Below are 18,633 nucleotides of genomic sequence, written 5' to 3'. Positions count from 1 at the left end.
CGGAGCATTAACTTTTTGATTTGCACTGCTTTTGACCAATCGGCTTCCTGGTCAACCTACACGCTTTCATGTTCGATAGAGAAGGAGAGGGGGACGAGCGAGGTCTTACGCCACAGGTTTGATTGTATTTATTTATCCCTGTTTATATGGCGTGCAGTGCATTGTGAGTTTCCTTACAGGTCTATTGTTCAATAAATTAAGATTTCGTAATCGCGTTGACATCGATTTCGTGTCCGATGTTGCGTTGCATAATTAGCTGAACTAGCTTGCCTCTCTTGTGCTCAACCGATTCCACGGCAAGATGGCGAAATTAGCTGGCTGCTAGCGTTAGCTGTTCGAGGGATATTCTGTTCAAACCAACTGTTAGTGTTTTCTCGCCGGACGTGAACCGACAAGTAACACCGAATGAACTGCTGCTATATTTATAGCGAAAGCAGTGTTTGTAAGGATTACGTGCGAAGTGGTGTCGCTGAGGTTGAGTTCAGTCGAATTGACGGAGCGCCGAGCCAACGCCACCCCTTCACCACCACCACCTATCAGCTAGTTAGCAGATAGCCGGTAGAACTCGTATACTATAACACGTACACGGTGGCTAGCTCCTGCTAAATTAGTTCAATTGGTGTCTACTTCTCAGTCAAGCGAGTCAAACGTAGTTATCGCCGCATTTCACGGGACTGTTTCGGCTTTGGTATTCTGCAACGAGTTTTAATTGGAGGTTACAGCAGCTTAACGCAATGATTAACAGACGCCGGACATTCCCTCAATTGTAGCTGTCTCCTCCATCGGCCGTTATCCTGTTATGTCCACTTCCTCTGTTGAACACACTAGAACTTTCAGGACATTCATCTTGTCTATTCTGTTTAATTCAGGTCCACTGTTGGATCGGCGCGAATTTCAACTGGCCTTTTAAAACTAAGAGGCAAAGTAAATTGTATGATAACGGAAGTGTCGTTCCGTGTCACTATCTCAGCTGGTCTCTCCCTCCCGACCAGGTCTCAGCAGCTCCAAGTTCCGCCTATCAACACGCCCTCGCCCCGGAGATAAATATCGGTGAGTACAAACGTTCCTCCAGGATTTGTAGTTGCTTTCAGATGCCAGACGCATTGAACAACCACATTCTGAGTGCAAATTTCGAATGGTCCAATGTGTGTTTCTTCAAACTTCTGCAATTTCGACAGGTTACGACAGCTGACAGGGGCTAGATTTCTGCCAGCCTCGCTTTGCTTCTGCTGCAGTCTGTCTTTTGGATCAAGGTGCTTTTTCCCTGTCTTGCACTACCAGAAGAACATGGAGACAGAAATTGAACAGCAAGAAGAGACCTCATTTAGCAACACAGAGACAAATGGTATAAAACAAATTGCTTTTTATGGATATGGTAACCATCGTTGTTGTTTTTTGTTGGTATATCTGAGTTAATTGCAAAGTGGTATGTAGATGTTGCTGTAATGGTCCGTTTTCTGCTTTAATTCATCATATTGTTCAATGTTTTGTGTGATGTGAAATTTTACATCAGAGGCATAAATATTGTACAGCATTTAGAAAAAAACAGGTTTTATGTATTAGCTGGACTTGTTTCGAAATTTGATTCATAAAAGTATTGTGGAAGTTGTGATTATCTCAGTTTTGCAGTAATCTTTGATATGGAGTTTCTTATATTTCAGTGTCAGTTCTTATGTTATGAGTCTTAATGAGATTTTCACCCCACCCTGTGTGCTCAGGGCTTTTGATTATTTATTTAATCTTAGGGTCTGCCGTTTTCAGGCTTGTCAGTGTGTGTTTTTATCTCCTTATGCCAGGTAAGCGTCCTGCTGAGGATGCAGATGAGCAGAAATCATTCAAGCGCTCCAGGAACTCTGACGAGATGGTCGAGCTTCGCATTCTCCTGCAGAGCAAAGTAAATCACCTCTCCTTTCATTTGGTGTTTCATGTTGAAACAGTGTTTGACTCGCTCTCTTTTTCTTGTTTTATGTGTACATCTTCTAAAGGCCCGCAGATTTCTTCTACTCTCATGGTTGGCTCTTTGTTGACCTAGCCCTAACCCTAAATAATTCACTCATCTTTTATTAGGCATTTTTCAAGTGTGATGTTCATGCTTTCATGATAACCATGAGTTCACTTTTTGCAAAAACTGTTTTCACAGAATGCAGGAGCTGTAATTGGAAAAGGTGGCAAAAATATCAAAGCCCTTCGTACAGATGTGAGTACATTTATTTTATGTACATTGAATTTTATTTTTCCCCCCTGTCAACTGGTGTACAGCCTCATACACTAACCATCCTCTGTGATAGGAGAGCAGGACTTTTGTTTTTGCGAACATTTATCCTGAAAAATTGATTTATTTAAGAAGTTCTTGGTGTTCTGAGAATCTCGTCTGTGTAAGTAATGGGTGTAATTAGTTGAAGCTTGTGCTGATAGTCTTTTATTCAAGAATTCTGCCCTTAAAGCCTTTTGAGGTTGATGGTAATGTTTTTCTTTATTTTCCGTACCTCAGCTAAAATGGCCCCTTGGCACAATTGATTTTAATTTGATTCTCCATAATGATCAATCATAATCATCTGACAATTCAGAACAGTGCCGTGTTTGCAGTCACCACCAGTTGTCAACTTTTTTTTTTCCAAGTATAAAGCAACCAGTCCAATTCCTTTTTTTTTTTTTCATTCAATGCCATTGCCTCTTTCTCTAGCCCTCCACAATTTGTCCCCCATCCCCTCTCACTGTCTCTAGTCTATACCCCAACATTGAATTCTTCATGGTCTTAATATGCCATTACCCATTTCCAATGTCACCTTTTCTCCTCTTCTCTCTTTGACAAACCAATCTCTGAGAGAATCAAAACTACGTCACATTTGATCAGTTCAGAGCCTGTATATTAAAATGTATTCCTCTTCCCTCTCCCTTGTTTATTATTTTACTGTTGACTTTTTGCCCACTTCCTCCTCTGTTGCCCATGTTCTGGATGGCCCCTCCTGCGCCCGCCCACCTGAAACCCTGGTTGGCCCTGCCCATAATCGTGCCCTGTCCCTAAATGGGCGCCTTACTTGATTGACATCTGTGCTCGAATGGCCCTGGCCCCTGCCCATGCCACGCCCAGTACAATGCCAGTGTGTCAGTCCCAGACAGCAGTGGGCCTGAGCGGTATGTCCCTAAGCTCCTCCCTCTCACTGCCTGACTACAGGTCAAACAAATAAGAGAAGATGAATAATAGTCATCCTGCCTCTGTGAAGTCACTGTATTTTAACCTACCTGTTCTCACAATATTTAAGCCTAAGTAAAATGCCTAAATGAATCATGTCCAAATCTGCCTGTTAAAGCCATGTCAACATCCTTATACATGCCATTTTAAAGTCATGCCAACATTGAAACTTAGGCTGGCATTGTCAAGGTTTTTCCACAATCTGCCACTGTTTTCAAATCTTTGCTATCTGTTGCTATTATGCTCTGTGTCAGTGTTTGCAATATATTAGTGTTTTTGTTATTTTCATTGATGATTATATCTTGCGTGTTTTCTCCTTCTTCAGAGTGATATTAGTGTTCCTTTTTTATTTTTTTATTTTTTTATTTATTCATTTTTTTTATTCCATGTTGGTTTCATAAATGCCCACCCTCTTCTTGCACCGTTCCATTCTTCTTCTTGTGATGTCCCTATTATGTTGATAGGATTAGATTGTCTATTCATCTCTTAATGCAAAAGGCAAGCTAGGACTCAAGTAAAGTATGTGTTTTTCCTTTCCTGCCTTCTGCTTCACCTGAGCTTGGTCATCAACTGCTGGATCTATTGAATGTACAGGATATCACTGTCCCACTCATCGCTGCGTTCTTTGGTTATATTTTTATATATATTGCTTCTCCCATCCCCTAAAAGGCATCGACTCCAGTGGTGGCAAGCTTATTTTTTTCCATTGTATAATCTGCTCTGTTAATCTTCCTCAGCTCTCTACTATTCTTCTTCTTTTTGTTTATATTTTATTACGTCACTTGGTGGGTGCAGACAAAATGTAGTCTGAAATCATTGAATATCTGCAGCTAAAGCATCAAATAGGATGCTCTCTAGCAGATAAAAGGAAAACAATTGTATTCCTTTTCTCAATTTAACCTGATCTTTCAAATTTGGGTTGGGCAGCAACTTTTGGGATCTGTATTTTCAAAGTCTTTTGTAGCATGCATGCATCCACCCAGTTATGCTCCAAAAATATCTTTGGCACCATTGGTGCATATTCCTGCCAGATCCTCCCCAGACTTCACTCTTCCCGTCTTGCCCCTTCAATGGTCACCAAATGCCAACACCTTGCTTTGGTTTCCTTTTTACTTTGTCTTTTTTTTTTTTTTTTTTTTTTTTTTTTTTTTTTTTTTTTTTATTAATCTGAACAAAATACTATTTTCTTTTATGTCTTGTTTGGGTACTTGCATTTTGTCAGATTAAGTGTTGGATTATCAGTGATCTACCATGTAAAGATGAGAACATAATGAATCTCAAAACTCAAATTACTTGTCTTAGTGTCAGAAATGAGTTGTATTGAGTGGGAATTGAAAGGTATCAATGGCAAAGTCATCATAGGGATGGTATGAATTCTTTAATCTGAAATTCTGTTCCCTTCCCCCCCTGGGATTCCTTGCTGGCACCCCACCTTGTGTGCGTGGATGTGCCCTGTCCTGTCATTGATTGGCGAACATGAAGCATCCTAAGCATCAGTGCCGACATTGAGACTGTTGGGGAAATCTTGTTGAAGATTATCCCCACCCTGGAGGAGGTGAGGAGTTTATTAATTGCTCTATTGCTGTTTTTTTTTTTTTTTTTTTAACATTTTCAGGCCAAGTGATGTGGTCCATTCAGATAGTTTTACTTAGTCACGTAGCTTAAATAACTAAATGTACATTGTCAGGACAAAAAATATTGCCACCATAATTTGATAAAGTGTAGCCACGTGTATACATATACATCAAAAAAGTACTATATTGGGTATTGAATCAATGGTATGATAAAAACCAATGTTCTTGACAGTACCAGCAGTACAATGGTATGGATTTTGATTGTGAGCTGCGCCTGCTGATCCACCAAAGCCTGGCTGGCTCAATCATTGGAGTGAAAGGAGCAAAGATCAAGGAACTCAGAGAGGTATACAAGAGATGAACGCCTGCTAAACGTAGCAGTGGTGTAGTAATTGTTATTTTGTGTTTTCTCCATTCTGCTTTTTTTTTTTTTTTTTTTTATATACATGGCTGTTTAAAGTTTATATTTGCCAATTCATTAATACCCAGAAGTAATTATCTTGCAGCACATTCAGTGCTTTCAGCCTAAGGTCCATGAATTTGTTGTGTGGGTTTTTTTTTTTTTTGTTGTTTTTTTTGGACAATTAGAATGTTTATATTGTTGTATAAAACTTTAATTTTTGTATCCTGTTTTTTTCCAGAACACAAAGACAAGTATCAAGCTGTTTCAGGAGTGCTGTCCTCAGTCAACAGACCGGGTTGTACTGGTTGGTGGTAAAACAGAGAGGGTAGTGGAGTGTATCAAGACCATGCTGGAGCTTATCGCTGAAGTGAGAATGCACTGATTGTCAAGTAAAAATGTATTGCTATATAAATATTTTTTTCAAATACGGCCTGTAAATCCTCTTACTTCCTTTTGCAGGCGCCCATTAAAGGCCGAACACAGCCTTATGACCCTAACTTCTATGATGAAACCTATGAATATGGAGGTTTCACTATGATGTTTGAAGAGAGAGGGAGCAGCCGAAGGCTTATGGGAGGTTTCCCCATGCGAGGGAGTCGGTCCAGTGGTGGAGACCGTGGATTTGACCGGATGCCCTCAAGCAGAGCAGGACGGGGACCAATGCCCTCCTCCCGACGGGATTATGATGAAATGAGCCCTCGGAGAGGCCCCCCTCCGCACCATCAGAGTAGAGTTGGGCGGGGGAGTTCGCGTGGACGCAACATTCCCATGGGACACTCACACAGAGGAGGGTAAGGGTGAACACATGTAATATAATCATTTGTTCTTCAGTTGTCAGCCCCGTTTGACTTTCCCTTTATCAGATGTTAATGAGTTGCTTGGTAGTTTTAAATGATAAAGGGCCGACTCTTGTATTTTTTTACGTTTTTTCAAAGTTTCAAAAATGTGTCTTAGGGCAAAATGAGACTAATATTGTGCAAATTGTTCAATTTCATGCTATGCACCCATCTGTAATTATTTCTTCTGTTATACATTCCTTTAAGTATATGCTCTCACACCTGTTTGTCTGGCTGCCTTTTTCTTTTTCTCCATCTTGCCCACAGAGATGATCGTTACTATGACTCGTACCGTGGCTCAGATGACCGGTCAAAGTAAGTTTCTGTTAATAAACCTCTGTTCTTAAAGGTTATTTAATCAAGGATGCGTTGTATCATCTGGCACTCTATATTTATGCTCTCTGAAATGGTCAACCACAGATTAATATATGTCATCAGGAAGTAATTGAATTTAATTATTTTTGTCAGTAGTCTTTAGCCCGTCTTTGGTTGACAGAACTCTGGATTTGGGGCTTGTACTGTATATACATCTTGACCAATAACATTGCGTGTGTGTGTGCGCAGCACACCTAATTATCTGATTTATCTCAAAGCACAAGACAAACTGAAATGCGATTAAAAATAAAATTTGTCATCTGGTCACTTAATTTCCACTGGTAATGCAATCTTTGAAATACGTTGTTTGTTCTTAATGTTGTTTAGCTGCAAAGCCCTCAGGTTGATCCCTTCTCACCTGTTGAAACCGTACTTAGAGTGCTTGGTTTAGAACTAAAGCTATGTATTACAACCTCCTTGCGCTAACAACAGACTAAGTTTACCACTTCTAGTATTTACTGAGTTGGGAAAATAATTAAAGTGCTGTGTATGAGTGTAATTTGCTGATGGGAAGGTTATTTTTTATTTTATATATTTCTATATTACTTTCATATACACTTACACGTTAATCCAACGATTCTGTATGGATATAAAGGTGGGATGTAAACTGGCAAAAAATGAGTAATTGTTCAAGGAAATATAGAGATTGATATCACTGTAACATCTGTTAACAGAAAATCAAGAGATTCTTAAAAGAAGAAAAAACATACTCTATTTTGGGGGGGTGCACACTGCAGCTCATGGCTCATATCATCACCAGCACCACCTGTCACTCCTCTCACCATAACACTGTCAGAGCTGTTCCTGTTAATGTGTGGGAAGAAGGCTGAGAGGAAATGTGTTTATACTGTAATCTTGCTCAGCGTGTGTGCTGTCTGACCTAGAACAGAAATTGTCTTTGGAATGCTGTCAGCTATTTGTCTAAAGATTTTTTTTTCCCGTTTCCCTCCCCCCACCCACATCTTTCTCTTTCTTGTTTATCCCCCTCCCCCATGACACTCCATCAACAGTGACAGAAGAGGCAGACCGGATCGCTATAGTGATAACATGGTTAGTGATGGTTTTCTAAATGTATACGTCTTTGGTTCAAGCATCCCATTGGACGCTTGCAACCTCAACCTGGATGGTTCCAGTGCAAGACAAATAGCTGTGAATGTCCTGTATTCAGTGTGTTAATGACAGTGCAACTGTAGCTGGTCACTCAGGTGCCTACACTCATCTGGCTTTGGATCCAACCTAGTTTTGGAATGGAATAAGCCTTCCCACCAAATGACCATAATCACCACAGCTGGAGACACCCGATAATAATCAGCTATAATTGCCCTCTTGCTGTGTACTTTTCATGGCCAGACGTTTTTTTTCCTGCAAAGGGAGAGAGAGAGAGGCTATTGGTGGTGGGGGTGGCCATGGCTCGTTGCTAGGCAATAAAAATGCTTTGTTGACAGACTGGACTTCTCTCGCTCTTGCTCTCTCGCTCTCCTCTCGCTCTTTCTCTCTCTCTCTCTTTTCCTCTCTCTCTTGCTCTCTCTCTCTCTCAGAGCTGGCAGGATACTGCCTGCTGTTGCTCAGCAACAGCATTTTGAATTGCTTGTTGCCCTGGTGACAGCAGCAGCTGAATAGCAGGTGAAAATGGGGGCTGATGGAGATGCAAGAAGAGACTGGGCGGGGGGTGGGGGTAGAAGGAGGAGTCTGGCATATGGATGAACGCTGGGTGGCTTTTAGTTGAGACTACTCCGCGGATGAGGCCACTGCATTATCCATACGTTTGTTCAATCCTTTTGATAGTTCTTCTGCAGCCATGAAAGGAATCTGCTGTAACATTTATAGAATTCTTTTTGTTCTTTACAGAGTGGTGGAGGATATGGTAAGTTACCTGTTTTTTTATTTTATTTTTTATTTTTTTATTTTTTGTCATACTGCTCTATATGGAAGGGGTTGCAAGGCTGGAGATGGAAGGCCTTGCTCGTCTTCCCTTCATACTGTAGTTTTTATAAAATGTATCTAGATTTTGAGTGTGTGTCAATCAAATGGAAAAAATAATGAGGTAAACAGCTGGGAATGACATTGCAGGTGACATTGTTTTGTTTTTTTTTTTTTATGTTTTTTTTGCAGCTGTATTGTAGAACTGTAATTGGTCTAGGTCAATTATTTTACATGAAACGTGACCACTTTTCCCCAGTTGTTGTTATAAAATACAAGATTAATTAATTATGCATTTGGCAGTTTGATTTTGTTTTAACGTTGTCAAAAAATGACTTGAGTCAGTGATTATTGTTGCTTCTCTCACGTTCAGACAATAGTTCCTCCTGGGATAGCTATCAGTCAGGCGAGTCTACACTTTTTTTTTTTTCGATCAATCATTACAATTTAAAGAAACTTTGCTGAGCTATTTGTGATTATCTTGGTCAGTCACATGTTTCTCTTTCTGCTTTGCTTACTTGATTTTAATTCAACACTTCTTGAGTGTTTATTTGGTTGTTTTTTTCGCTTTTGCACTTATCTCCTCTTCTTGCCATCAGGTGGACGTGGCTCCTACAGTGACATGGGTGGCCCTGTCATCACCACACAAGTAACAATTCCCAAAGATGTGAGTAATTGAAGCCAAGACCACTTATCCATCGCTATCTCCAAGTAACTATTTGTCGTCTTATGTCTGATCTTGTCGCCTGATCGTTACTCTGTAAAAAAAAAAAAAAAAAGACCCTTAAGTGCATCGGCATAAATGCAACATCACATGTTTTGTGATCAGTTAGTAATTCTTCTCCGACACGTATTTAACATGCAGCATCACTCTTTTGGGCTGATTATGAAATTGGATTTTAGCCTTACATTTGTTTTCTCCTGGAAATATCCAACTAATTGTAATTTGGAAGTACAGTATCTTCAACTTGACATACTGATCAATCAGTTTGTGTCCCCATGCTCTGTGTGCTTTTCACATTGGTGAACCTTTCTTCTGCCTTTTTTTTTTTTTTTCCAATTGCTTTGGCTGAGGTGCTGTTTGTCTTCCCTGTTTGTATTTGTACCTCACTCTCTCCTTCGTACCCCTGACAGCTGGCTGGCTCTATCATTGGTAAGGGAGGCCAGCGAATCAAACAGATCCGTCATGAGTCTGGAGCTTCAATCAAGATTGATGAGCCTCTAGAGGGTTCTGAGGACCGAATCATCACCATCATTGGCACTCAAGATCAGATCCAAAATGCGCAGTACCTTCTCCAGAACAGGCAAGTTCTTCAACAGCAACCTTAAAATCCATATCCAGATATTCAGAACATTTATCACTTCAATTCTTAATAATCTAGTTTACTGAGAAGTCATTTCTATAAATACCCATAATAAAACACCCTGAAATATCTCTCTGGTCTCTCTCTGGACTTCATATATTTGATGATTAAGAGAGAAGCAATAAAGTATTGTCATGCCAAGCATTTTGCCCCTTCAAGTACATAGGTTTCTTAAACTAAAATGTTGAAGCATAATGTTATCTTATTGCATCTTGATGCTTGTTAAGCCACTTCTGGTTAGATTTTTGTGTCTCTTGCCTGCCTTTTCTTCACTAACACCCTACCTCTCTCCCCCATGCATCCTCCAAGTAGTTCAGATCTTCCTCTTACATGAAATGGCAATGAACACGCAACAGTAATAGTGCTAACACTATTACATTTGGAATTTTGGAAGGTTTATTGCAATTGACACATTTTTTAAACCATAATATTTGTTTGTTGGAATTTGATTGGATGAAGAAAAAAAACAGACTGGTTATTTTCATTGAAGCCGTTTCACTGTGAAGCAGGGAGTGGATTGATTCTTCCCCAGGCTACTGCTGTGTGGAAGACTAGTGATTTTGTTGTTTTTAGTTAGATCAACCGACAACAAATCACAGTCTGCCAAATAGCAGGGGCTCTTCCTCTTCTGTCTCCCTTGGCAACCAGTAGGCACGTATAATACACACTACTTCCTTGTTGATGCTATCCAGGCTTAGCCAGAATGCTAATACAGTAGTCCTTGCCCCTGCTGTCTCATGAGAAGAGTAGTGTTGCCATGGTAACTAACCCTGCCTCCCTTTTCCTTCCTCTCCTCCCCCTTCAGTGTGCTGCACCTGCTTGGACTCAAGGACTAACCACACCCCTCTTTTTTCCTCTTCTTCCTCACACTCCCTCAAGCACTTATGTCATGTCTCTCCCATTGTCCTCTTGCTGTCTCCTTCCCGCTCCACCTCCTTAGTTTTCCTCCAAGTCTGCCGCCCTACCAGTTAGTTTATGCCTAGTATTACTAAACTGATGTTTTCTTGTGACTTGCATCTTTATACTTGTGTATTTTATTTATTTTTCCATTCTTTTTATTTCAGTGTGAAGCAGTACTCTGGTCATTTGCTGTAAACCCAGGACTGACTCAGATTGAAGCAGGCTCAGATTGCCCCCTTCCCCCACCCGTTCAAAACTTTCTTCCCCTGTCCAACACAGCCCCTTCAGACTATTATTCTGGATTGTGGGTTTTTTTTTTTTTTTTACTTTTATTTTTGTATTTTTAATAAAGTTAATGTCCAACATTCCTGTGCATAAAAGATGACAATGCATTTTTAAAAGTGTAGTCCATTAGTTTTCCTGACACACTTTGCTTTTTGTTTCTATCACTCATCTTACCAAAATATACTTACATCTACCTGCCGAAAAAAATAAACCTAGCATTTTTATTTTTGGGATGGTTTTCTTTTTTTTTTTATGACTTGTATGAATGTTTGTCTCCAGTTTAATTCTGTACTGTGTATGTGTGTGCACACACACAAACAGTGGCGTGTTTTCTGTTGTTTGTCGGTCCTTCCACACACCCCATTACCACCCTGTGCAACTGCAGAATGTCAGTTCCTCTTTATATTGAATCAGTTATAGTTTTTTAAAAGCGATGTGGCTAAATAACCTCTACGAGTATCTGGGGGTGTTGATGTTACGACTCTGTTACTCACCAGAGAGAAGACCTTGCCCTTTTGACACAACATTTGTTGTACTGTGATGGATTCAATTTCAGTTACCCTTTCAAGACGACAACAAGTAGCTAACATTTGTTTATAACATTTTATTGCAGATTTGACAAATGATGTGAAACATATCTGTTTTGTCTCTGCAAGTCCTATTATCGACACTTGTTCGCTGTCTATGCTGTAGACTTCACATTGTAAAATGAATAAAGATGCCACTTTTTACTCCACCAGTGTTCATTCTTCAGTAAGAGCAGTGGGATGGGATTCTCTACTTAATGACATGCATTACAGGTAGTATCAAGATTGTTGTTTTTTGTTTTTTTTTTAACTGATGTGGTGGTCAGATTTATAAGAATAGTTTTTCTCATGCAAAGTAACTCTTTCGTATGATGTATAATTAAATGTGTTTTGCACCCACAGCAAGTACCAAGCAAAGCTATGGGATAAAGATAAAATTGAGATATAGTAAATCTCTTTCAGTTGGTTGCTCCCTTCAGGGGTCGCCACAGTGAATTAACGTCCTCCATCTAACCCTCTTCTGTTACACCAACTAACTACATGTCCTCTTTCACTTCATACATAAATCCCTGGTCTTCCTTTAGGCCCCCTGCCTGGCAGATCCAGTCTGACATTCTACCAATGCAGGTTACAAATAATGAACGTACGAGAATATAATCTTTCTGTTTTTACCTGAAACACAACAACCGAAGAAGGTACTTACAGTAGCTTTCCTTTATTTTAATAATGCATACCATAAAAGTAACTGTTTTTCACTCAACTGAAGCGCTTTGTGTATGAATAAGGGAGGCGGGGAGGGTGTTATTTCCGGGTTTATTATCACGACGACTTTTGATTGGCGTGTGAGTGTACGCGCTTGTGACGTACCTACATAGGAAGCGCCGATTGGATGAAAGAAAAACCAGGGTTTTGACGTGAAACGAGTTGTACAGTACATACGGTCGGCTTCTGCGTTCATTGGTAAGTGGAGCAAAGCATTTTGTCCATAATCACAAGTTTTATTCGCTAACCCCAAAAGAGTTTACTTCGAATGTGAATATCTGAATCTATGTAAAGACGCGATCAGTGGTCAAAGTCCAAGGCTTTGCTCTTTCCTGCACCTCGCAAGGAAGACATCTTTTCACAAGCAGGTCATGTGGTGACCCAAACGGATTGAGTACAAGACAGGAACGTTAGATGAATTGCACAGGACAAGTCTCACATTGGCATTATTGTCCACATGATTACAGGGATTAAAAAAACAAAACATGTCAGTACACCACATGCTGTCTTGAAAATTACACGTATAAGAGAGCAGACGGACGATAACACAGCATCCCAAACACACTCTTTGTGTTTTTGAATTTTTAAATACTCATTCAATGGAACGACTATTCCACGTACAGCATGTGTCAACCTAAAACACTGCTGCTTGTTACCTAAAAACAAATCCAATGGATGTAATACAATTTTATACAAAATGCAAGGAGTTTGTCATTGATCTCTAATTACTGTCGATGTTGGTTCGGTGTCCTTTTTCTTCCACACTGAATTTCTGCAAAAGTCTGCCTTCATGGAGCCCCTGCTGCTTCCTCGAGAGTCAGGCCAGTTTGTGGCAGAGCGGAGTCTGGACGTTTTCGTGGAGGAGGAAGGAGTGCAGAAGGTTGCCGAGATGCTCTACTCTCTGCGGCACAGCGACGATCTGACTGCCAGTGGCTGGAAAAAAGCAAACCCACTTGCACCTGCAGCAACATCTGACCAGGGGAGTCTGAGTGACTCAAGAATTTCCATGTTACACTCTGGACTTGGGTTTGGAGAATGTGATATTCCTTGGTGTTTGGGAAAAGGACACGGATCATCAACAACCTGTGTAGATGTGACTGTGATTTCTAAATTAACATCCTTGCTACCAATATGGAGACAGATTCTATTTGTTCCTTGACATTAATGATAAGCTAAAATGACCTTTAGTTTTTTTTTTTATCCAGGGACCATTTCAGTGCCAGAGGAGCTTCACCAGCTACCAGTAATTGAAAACACACTGGAGTTATACATCCATCCGTTTTCTGCTACTTATCCCAGCTGTCATCGGGCGAGTGGCAAAGTACACCAGTCTATCACAGGGCCACATATATAGACATATAAGCATTCATTTACTCGAGGCAATTTTCCCAATTAACCTGCATGTTTTTAGACTGTGGGAGGAAACCAACGCAATCACGAGGAGAACATGCACACAGAAAAGGTCCCCTTGTCCGACTAAAACCAGGGTCATTCGTGCTGCGAGGCCACAGCGCTAACCACTGCGCTACCGTGCTGCCCACCCAAATATTATGACAGTCATAGGTTATTCCAACTACCCACATGACTTTGTTTTTATGCAGTATGTGCAGAAAAACTAAAAGCAGCAATGTATTTGCTGCACATTTGAAGTGCCTGAGAAATCTATGTCTTGCAGTTTGTGGTCCTTATCTCATGATGATTTCCATCTTGAAACTCTACAGGCCTTGAACTGGGTTTTTGTGGTAGACACCATGAACTTCTCTTTCTGGCCAGAGAAAGAAACGCAGCAGTGTGAAGTAACATATAAAGGGACCACATACACCGGCTACATGACCTTGTGTGCTGCTGTCACCAGAGCCATGGAGGAAGGTAAGACCACCGAAGACAAAGGAGATTATGTGGCAAAAAAATAGACAGAAACGCCTTTAAAATCCATCATATTATCTTTTTTTTTTTGTCGTTTCGACAGGTGTTTTACAGAATTAATTACAACATTAACACTGGGATGTTTCTGGGAATCTTAAAATGATAAACTTTAAATAATTTGTCAAACTTGTCGTTTTTCACCCTTAACTGTCAAAAAAGAAGTAAATAACAGCATCTCTTTCCGGGAAGCTTGTCTCTTTAAGCAGATACATGCTTTCATCTGCTTGTGGAATATCTCCAGTAACCAGATCATGATTCTTGAAAGGTGTTATCGATGGATTTTTGTTTTTTATTTTTAATTAGCGTTACCTTTCCCTTTAAAAGAGCCATCTTCTATCCCAGACCTGAACATTTTATGGCCCGCTGCCACATCCGGCCCGTTTTGTTTTTTTATTCGACCCGCAAAAGTATTTTCTGTCTCCTTTTTTCCCCTTTTTTCCTTTTGTTTAATGTTGTATGGATGATCACATGCAAGATAATGTTGGTACATACATAAGATCATTCATGATTTTAAAGAAAATTCAAATATTTAAATTACAATTTTCATTTTGTTCAATGAACATGTTACCTACTTGGCCCGCACATAAAAATTAAATAAGAAATGTGTCCCGCCAGCCAAAATAATTGCCCACCCCTGCACTATACTCTTCTTTCCTCATAACCATTTCCAAAAATATGACTATTCCATTCATTTTAATTTCATGAATTGAACTTCCACTTTGCTGTAAAGTCCACTGTTCCTTTAAGATCTATGAAGCCTATAGGCTTCAAAGTTTTTCACTTTTATTCGTGTCAAACATTCAAATTATGTCACAGATTATTCTCTTGCACTGCCTCTCGAAGTCTGAGTCTTGTTGAGCACAGAGAATCGTCACGTTCGTCAGTGACTGTGAAAGCAGTTTTAATAGTGACAGAATTTTTGCGTAGATTTACTAAACAAGGTGCAACACTTTCAGCTTGAGGGGGAATCGAGTAAGATCTTTTTTTTAAACTTTCACTATCAAGCAGAAGGGAAATATCATACACTGACTGTGTATGATATCTCAGTTTCCTCTCCTCTGTAACATTTACTTTCTATTCTCTTGTGTTTTTGCATCACTCATAATTAGCATGAATGACTGGAAATCATTGCATTATATCCCATATGAAATTATGCTGTCGATGTCTGGTCGCCATAGCCTTCACAATCATAGTCAGTTCTCTTTGAAAATTGCACAGGTAGCTTTGGAACTGTGTGGTTTGACAGCATGCTCGTTGAATCAGTTACGATTTTTGACTTTCTTGCAAGGAAGGGCTGTTATTAAGTTGTATTCTTGTTATTAGACTGATCTTGGAATTAGCGACCTGTGGTGTCCCTCATCGCCTCAGGACCGATGATCAAAATACCAATGCTTGTTGTTTCCTCTCTGCACTCCGCAGGCATACCCATCACTGATCCAAAGTATTTCTCTCAGATGACGGTGAAGGAACTGCGACATGTTCTGCGATCGGACAACGGCACGCAGATGCCAATGCTTCAGGAGCGCCACCAGGTTCTAACCCTTACAATGGGAATGTCTAATAGTTGTAATACAAAGGGTTTGGAAATTGCCAAAAATGGTCAACATTGTGTAACATGCGTCCTAATACATTTTCAGTGGAGGGATAAAAAGTCTTGTTTGAAATACTGCTTGCAAATCCAATTTGTGTTTGGATATTATATTATATTATATTATATTATATTATATTATATTATATTGTAAAGCTAGGACCTGAATCCTTTACATATGAAAATGTAAAAAAAAACAATTTTCTTAAAATAAGGAAAATAGAAAAAAAAAATCTAACGTCGCATAAAACTGGTCTCATGAAATGAACCTAAAATACCAAAAGTAAAAGTACTCACTCACTGTACAATCCATAGTTTTTTGCTGTATCACAGCACATTGTGTGTTTTATTACTAACAGATACAATACATATGAAAGCTTTTTGAGGGTCAGATGGATTTTCATTTAGGATTTGAATAAAGTTACAGAATCAGACTGTCTAACTGGAAAAAAGTACAGACATCTCAATCAAAAATGAAAAATTCTGAGGTTGACATTTTTCCAATATAATTATGTTTAATTTATGCTTGTGGACAATTGAAAATGTAGCTAGTACCTATTCCATTATAAAAAGTAACAATCTGATATGCTGTATGTACCCGTTCCTTAAGTATTGTTTTAAATAGCTATTCAATCGATATTGATGGAGGTATTATTTTAGAAATACTTGCTCTATTTGATTAATCTAAACACCAATAGTTACAGGATTGTTCGCAATATTCTTATGTATGTGTATGTTCTGCACAGAGACTGATTCTAAAATTTACACTGTCTCCCCTAAATCAAGAGACCACCACAATGGGAATCCATTCAGTCTAACTGACAGCCAATTGATAGGATGCATTCTGCATATGTTTGCATAATTATGTTGCATTTTATGTTTCATTATAACCTGTTATTTATATGGTTAAATCGAATGCATTTGCCAGGCACCTTCCAACTCATTATCGCTGTTAAACTGAAACAAATCAAATGCTGCATCCTTCCAACAAGGTGTTGACTGAAGGCGGCCATGTGCTACTGAAACACGGGGGCAGCTTTCGGAGTTTTATCAGCCAAGCTGGGAATGACGCCCGGAAGATGGTGGAACTCATTGTAGAGAAGATTCCCTCCTACAGAGACGAAGCAACATATGAGGTTAGAGATGTAGTAACCTGACTATAACAGTGTGGGACATTTTAAGAGAAATGTAAACGTTTGGCTAGAAAATGTTTTAATGAACTTGCTTTAATCAGTAGTGCGTGTTTTTTTTCTAAAACATCTGTAATTTTAATGTATTAATGGTATCAGTTTCATGTGCATTAACAAAGATCAGTGTAATGTAAAAGAATTGCGTGCCTTTCATATAGCTAACAGAAAGAATTTGTCCTTGGTATCCAATTCATTCAGGAAATACGCAAACTATGTTTTTTCCGATTTTTACAGAATCTAATAATTTCCTGGCATGGACTTGTGTCTTCATCTGTGATTGAATCATGTATTTACCATAATAAATTGAGAAATTGTGATGTGAGAGTTCCATCTCCTGGCCAAAGACAGAGCAGCAACATTTCTATGATTTGATTATGTTATTAAACTGTACAAAATTAGCTTCCATTATGGTATTTTAGAGGAAAATACAAAACAACAAACCGTATCATAAACAGGGAAGTTTGTCCATAATGCCATGATTTTTGTTCTAGGGAAAAAGAATCTCATTCTACAAGCGAGCTCAGATTCTGGTTGCTGATTTCTGGGGTGTCATGGAGGCCAGAGGAGAGGGGGATATCGACATGGATTGGCTCACCATGTTTGCAGACTACAGAGTCCCACAGGCCCTGGTGTACCTTGGTGTGCTCCGGTACTCGGAGGCACTGATGCATGCGCTGAAGAAAGGTGCGTGTGGATGCATTTTTCACCGTACTTAAAGACACGGACAAAAGATTCGCAGACAGCTTTAATGACAAATGCGTTTGCATCTTGTTTCTCAGGTGAGCTGTTGGAATCAGGGGACAGGAGAGAGGTTGAGATAAGAGGTTGCTCCATCTGGTCTGTGGAGCTGGTCAAAGCACGTCTTCACAAGCTGGTACAGGACAGAAACGGACAGACGTGCAGCATCAACTCTGCTATCATTGATTTTTACCTTTGGCCTTACGCTAAACAGCACCACAAAGAAATGGCCCACATTCCAATACACCACACACGCTGTATTTACTATTGACAAGCAGGCTGGCAGCCGAACACACAGTAGGCTGCATCTCTCAATGTGCAGCATCAGTGCTTTTGCCTTTCTCTGGGATGAAGCCAGCTGGCTTCCTCTGCCAGAAATATGTTCAAATTGGCTCCTCTTTTTGTAACAGAAACAGGTGCTAAGGTTTAATGTGCCTTGTGTGTAGTAGCACTGTTGTTCATTTACAGCCAATTAAAAAGTTTAATATTGCTCATTCGATGTGTTTTGTATCTAGGAAATCAGTGTAATATTTGCCTCTGATGGGTTATCAATTTTATAGTAGTACACATTACTTTGAGCCTTGTTAGGTGGCTGTTACGATCTTCTGTAAATACGAAATGATCTGCCAAAAGTATGTGTGGTCACTACCATTCAGTTTTTTCATATAACCAAAACTTCATTCTTAGGAATATTGTATTGATGTTCTGCTTGAGTTTTCGTGTGTTAAATCACTTTATTTTTACAAATGTGCCCCTATGTGATGACAGATAGTTTTGTGTGAATGCAAAGATTTTAATTTGTGAGTTGAAACTTGAAACTGATAAATATAAAATATGTTGGCTGGAAATTGTGTTTCTATCTTCAGCATTCAGAGGGTGTCGATTTTTATCTCGGTAAGGGTTCAGCTGATTTGTGCCAGGCTACTGCTCGTGTGTTTACACTTCCTGGCCAAATATTTGTTACTGATTCATCCTACCAAGAACTATGAACGGAATGGGAAAAAAGTAATCTTGTAATAATTTCTGAACAGTATTATATAAAAATATCTATA

The 18,633-nt window shown here is 39.5% G+C and overlaps 2 protein-coding genes across 5 annotated transcripts; both read left to right on the top strand.

Moving 5' to 3' along the window:
* The first annotated feature begins 56 nt into the window (after positions 1-56).
* Positions 57-11,586, top strand: hnrnpk (heterogeneous nuclear ribonucleoprotein K). 4 transcript variants are annotated; one of them, XM_086174231.1, is made up of 17 exons: positions 57-116; positions 993-1,050; positions 1,179-1,345; positions 1,797-1,894; positions 2,141-2,197; positions 3,092-3,135; positions 4,676-4,748; positions 5,000-5,113; positions 5,409-5,537; positions 5,630-5,961; positions 6,274-6,321; positions 7,392-7,431; positions 8,230-8,245; positions 8,675-8,707; positions 8,901-8,968; positions 9,436-9,605; positions 10,730-11,586. In XM_086174231.1, exons 3-17 carry the CDS (start codon positions 1,288-1,290, stop codon positions 10,758-10,760), a joined length of 1,311 nt encoding a protein of 436 aa, XP_086030357.1. In that variant the 5' UTR covers positions 57-116; positions 993-1,050; positions 1,179-1,287; the 3' UTR covers positions 10,761-11,586. The 4 variants fall into 4 exon arrangements, with proteins under 4 accessions (XP_086030357.1, XP_086030359.1, XP_086030360.1 ...); XM_086174233.1 differs by having other exon boundaries at positions 60-116; positions 10,471-11,586; XM_086174232.1 differs by lacking the exon at positions 57-116 and adding an exon at positions 130-163.
* A 1,245-nt stretch (positions 11,587-12,831) lies between these two features.
* On the top strand, positions 12,832-17,977 carry qng1 (Q-nucleotide N-glycosylase 1). The gene is made up of 6 exons (XM_086174235.1): positions 12,832-13,115; positions 13,858-14,008; positions 15,485-15,597; positions 16,646-16,789; positions 17,335-17,527; positions 17,623-17,977. The coding sequence occupies exons 1-6, from the start codon at positions 12,930-12,932 to the stop codon at positions 17,850-17,852; spliced, it is 1,017 nt and encodes a 338-aa protein (XP_086030361.1). The 5' UTR covers positions 12,832-12,929; the 3' UTR covers positions 17,853-17,977.
* The last annotated feature ends 656 nt before the right edge of the window (positions 17,978-18,633 follow it).

The sequence above is a fragment of the Fistularia commersonii genome, chromosome 26 (genome assembly GCF_037954325.1).
Source record: "Fistularia commersonii isolate RoL2024-O1a breed Wild chromosome 26, RoL_Fcom_v1.0, whole genome shotgun sequence".
NCBI lineage: Eukaryota > Metazoa > Chordata > Actinopteri > Syngnathiformes > Fistulariidae > Fistularia > Fistularia commersonii.
This window is presented reverse-complemented; position numbering and strand designations above follow the sequence as displayed.

Excerpts from the sequence above, each read along its gene's own strand:
- hnrnpk (XM_086174231.1), top strand. The coding sequence starts at position 1,288 with ATGGAGACAGAAATTGAACAGCAAGAAGAGACCTCATTTAGCAACACA. Across the intron at positions 5,962-6,273 it reads GGACACTCACACAGAGGAGG|AGATGATCGTTACTATGACT; the intron begins GTAAGGGTGAAC and ends TCTTGCCCACAG. Across the intron at positions 8,969-9,435 it reads AAGTAACAATTCCCAAAGAT|CTGGCTGGCTCTATCATTGG; the intron begins GTGAGTAATTGA and ends TACCCCTGACAG.
- qng1 (XM_086174235.1), top strand. The coding sequence starts at position 12,930 with ATGGAGCCCCTGCTGCTTCCTCGAGAGTCAGGCCAGTTTGTGGCAGAG. Across the intron at positions 13,116-13,857 it reads CACCTGCAGCAACATCTGAC|CAGGCCTTGAACTGGGTTTT; the intron begins CAGGGGAGTCTG and ends CTTGAAACTCTA. Across the intron at positions 14,009-15,484 it reads CACCAGAGCCATGGAGGAAG|GCATACCCATCACTGATCCA; the intron begins GTAAGACCACCG and ends TGCACTCCGCAG.